General features: G+C 40.1%; 1 protein-coding gene across 1 annotated transcript in view; it reads right to left on the reverse strand.

The window, feature by feature from the left end:
* MED12L (mediator complex subunit 12 like) overlaps window positions 1–4,128 on the reverse strand; it is a 322,246-nt gene that overhangs the window by 247,104 nt on the left and 71,014 nt on the right. Inside the window, exon 5 of the mRNA XM_012812967.1 lies at window positions 1,771–1,940. Within this exon, the coding sequence (XP_012668421.1) occupies window positions 1,771–1,940 (170 nt within the window). The remainder of the gene's footprint in view (window positions 1–1,770; window positions 1,941–4,128) is intronic.

The following is a 4,128-nucleotide window of genomic DNA, read 5'->3' on the forward strand; positions in this document are numbered from 1 at the left end:
AAAGAAAGAAAGAAAGAAGAAAAAAAAGACACGGGGGTCTCACTCTTGCTCAAGCTGGTCTTGAGCTCAGGCCATCCACCCATCTCCACCTCCCAGAGTGCTAGGATTACGGACATGAGCTACCATGCCCAGCCCTCCTAATATCCAGTTTTTAAAAATATTTAAATAGTTAAAAATTTAATCACAGCCTGGGAAGGGTAGCTCACACCTGTAATCCTAGCACTCTGAGAAGCCAAGGCAGAACTGCTGGAGGCCAGGAGTTTAAGACCAGCCTGACCAAGACCAAGACCCCATCTCTACAAAAAACAGAAAAATTAGTGGGATCTAGTGGTGTACGCCTGTAGTCCCACCTAGCTTTAGATACAGGGTTGAGGCAAGAGGATCACGAGAGCCCAGAAGTCTGCAGTCGGAGTGAGCTATGTGATGATTCCCCTCTTCTTTAGCCAAGGAGACAGAGCAAGATCTTAAACCCACCCCCCACCCCCGCCAAAAATAATAAGTTCCTCCCAGAGAAATACAATTAAAATTTTAAGTGAACTTTAATAAAGAATATGTACAATTTGTCAATCTAAAAACTCAATTAAAATGTTTTTTAAAAGAAATAAAATGGAATTTTGCATTAAGATATAAGACATGGTGAATGTAAGTTTAAAAAAAAAAAGACTCTGGATAAACAGAATACTCCATCCTTCAGATGTGCTTACTTATAGACCCCCACCCTTGTTTCTGCATGTAGACGTCTTCATATATATGTGCTTAGGTCTGTTTCACTTTTCAGAATATGGCAAATTAAAATATCTTGAAATTTTAAAACTTAACATTAAGGTTTCGATTACATTCATCCTGTAGGACCTGACTGCTATCTATAAAAGAAATAACTAAATTCAGTGTTCAGCCTAATTAAATAATTCTTCCAACATTAAGCATGATGAGAGACACTTTTCCAAGATACAGACTAAATCCTGAGTTCAGTAAAGTAAAAAATGCTCAAGAAAGGCACTGAAGTAAAGTGTGATCCCCTTCTAAATGGAACTAGACTTGGAACAGTTGTTTTTAACAATGTTACTTCTCAAAAAGACCTTACTTTTTGCTACTTTCAACTCTTGAAAAAGTCACTTACAACCTGAAAGTTATAATTAAGGTTCTAAAACGGAGAGTTAAAAACCATACATCCCCTCCCTCTTTGATCAAAGTAGCAGGTCTGGAAGCCTGTGCTAATACTTCAGATGAAAATCTCTCCACTTCCACCTCGCTGTGAAGACAGATTCAGGCAAATATACACACAAGCGCCCTCTTCTGGCCATAATTATTTACACAAGCTTGTCGAGATAAGCGTTTATTCCTCAAGGCCTTTTGACCTCAACTGTGCATTTTTAACTCCAGCAGCACCAAATTAAGATGACCTTTCCCCAGGATAACTCAGCTCTTTACAGGGGATCTGCTCTGAGGCATCAGCACAAAGATGTTTCTGAATAAATATATATAATTGTGCAAAATAATGAATTTAAAAGGATTATATTAAATATTTAATAGCCCGATTATGAAGCAATTAACATCACTAAAAGAGTTGTGATTGAAAGCCGGAGATCACTATGTATAATAAACTGTCATTCCGGGGCAACTGAGCTGCCTCGAATACAATGCAAGGTGAGCAATGTCAGAATGCTTTCTTTGAAAGGTACAATTTAACCCCCAAACCACCGAAACCATAGGAAGCTGCTCTCCGGAGCCCGCTGCACAGCCTCACACACACGTGGGGGGAAAGGTTACCTGGAACATGTGAAAGGCTAGCTTTTCGTTGTATTCCCACTGCTTCATGGCGTACTCCACCTCCGGGGGCACAGGGACAGGGCTGTCGCCCAAGTTGGAGGCCATGTGGTAAAAGTCGGAAATCTTGGCCAGCTGTTCTCGAAGATATCTGGTAGATATCTGGGTCCATTCTGCATTTATTTTAAAAAGAAATATGAATTTCTAGATAACATAGGTACAAGAATTATACTCCCCCCCCCATTATCTCCAGGAAAAACATATTCCATAAAAAATTACTTTTACATGTGTGAGAAGTATTCAGAAAAGCATCCGCCCCAAAGCCCTTAGAGAACATGTGCCAGGGTGAGGCGGCCCACCCTAAAGCAGCCAGTGGGGACACCAGCCAGCCCTCAGGGGGACAGGCGCTGCCCTCCTGCTTCTGACCCTTAACCTAGGAGAAAAGATGTTTGCACTCAGATTAGTTCCGTCTGGTGATACAGTATGTCAACCAAGAGTTACTATCCCAAAATATCAAAGGCACCAAAATAACAAAGAAGTAGAACCCTGGAGGTAAGACATCAGGAAACCTACGACGAAAAAATTCAAAATCGCCCAAATGCAGCTCTCTTCAGGGTCTGTTTTTCAGACTCCACATGGGGTTTTAAACATTAATTAATGATTAAGACTTGTTCTGTTTTTGTCAATCTGTCAGAGGACTGACATTCGCCACAAGCTGGACGCGAAGGCATTCCAATATTCCAAACTGCCCTGCCCCCAGGGGCAGGGACACACCCGGGAAGCTGCCCTGGAGGACGGCCATCTGGGCCTTCAATGATTCCCGCCCCTTAAACAACATTAGAGGCCTCAGGAGCCAGAAAGGGTGAATGAAATCAGAGAGGGTAAAAAGCAATTAAAGTTAGAGACTAGAAAGGAAACCAAAAAAGTAGCACCAAAAAAAATCACTAAAATTACTGAAAAATGACTGCCACAGGGGCACAAATTAAATCAGTGTGTTGCCTCTGGCAACCATGAGGGATATGATGCCAACTTTAGCCCATTCTGTGGATATAAATGTAATAATTGCGCGCTCGCAGCCAGATTTCCTCCAAGGATTAGCAGAACAGCATTTCAGAAGCAATCGCCCTACCAGAGCATAACCACACAGGGCTGTTGCCTATTATTTGGCACCAGGTTCTCTCACCTTCTGTTTTGAAAAAAGCAACAAAAACAACAAGAATAGAAACAAAGATTCTACTAGCAATTGAATATTGTGTTTTTATCTTTCAAGTACTTTAAAATTACTTGATAACAGAACCCAGAGACGGCTTCCGTTGAGTTTTGGTCTAAGCCACTTATTTTAATTATCTTATTTAAAATTAAAATTCAAACGCATACTCGAGTTACTAAACTCTAGCGAGGAGCCAATGCAAAGAGATGAACAGATTCTACGTCAACACCGTTTTCCGTTTCATGGTTTTTCAGAAAGCACCAATAACAGATTTTAATGTTAAAGTTGATGCAGTGGCATCAGAAACGAAACAGGAAACCATCGATGTCATCATCTTCTTGTGCCCATGTTATGGACTAACAGTCCTATGACACTCGTTCAACAAAACAAAATACCAACCACCAGAAGAGACGGGTTTAGCTTAGCTATAATAAGCAAAAACAAAAATAACAAGGATCCAAATCCTAGCTTTTGTATGCCAAGCCTTGCTATTAACTCACTCTCAGTACGGTACTATTCTCAATATCCTCACCGAATACTTCAGCCTGGAGCTAAAAATAACACACATTCATATACCCCTACTTTTCTGGAGCATGTTTTCCTTTTATGATAAGTTTTTTTTTTCAATATAGGAGAAATACGTGTTCATTATAGAACATTTCTACCGTAGATCTGAAAAGAAGAACCATCTGTAACCCCACCACCCATAATCATTAATATATATCTTTTTTTAAAGTGTTGTTTGAATGTTTCTATAAACACACATGCCTCTTTTTTTTTATTGCTGCCTATATTAATAATCCACAATCTGAATTCCTTCTGAGAAACCATAAATGAAGGCCCATTAGCACTGTGTTTAACTGACTGTCATATTGATGGGATAGATTCAGATATCTGGGGACATAAGACAGTCCACTTTGGATTAGGATAAAAATTGTGGATGTATGGAAAACTGCCATGAAAAATTGAAAACAGAAAATAGTTACTATAGCACTATACTCCTTAATAACTGTTAAGAATGTTCATAACTAGGATGCATAGAGAACAGTAATGAAAGGGGACGATGTGGCCAGGGGCCAGCTGGGCCTACTTTGAACTCAGGCAGTGGCTCTCAGCCCTGATTGCACAACAGTCACAAAAGAGCCTTAAAC

The sequence above is a fragment of the Otolemur garnettii genome, unplaced genomic scaffold, assembly GCF_000181295.1.
Source record: "Otolemur garnettii isolate 467f Iridium unplaced genomic scaffold, OtoGar3 scaffold00236, whole genome shotgun sequence".
Lineage (NCBI taxonomy): Eukaryota > Metazoa > Chordata > Mammalia > Primates > Galagidae > Otolemur > Otolemur garnettii.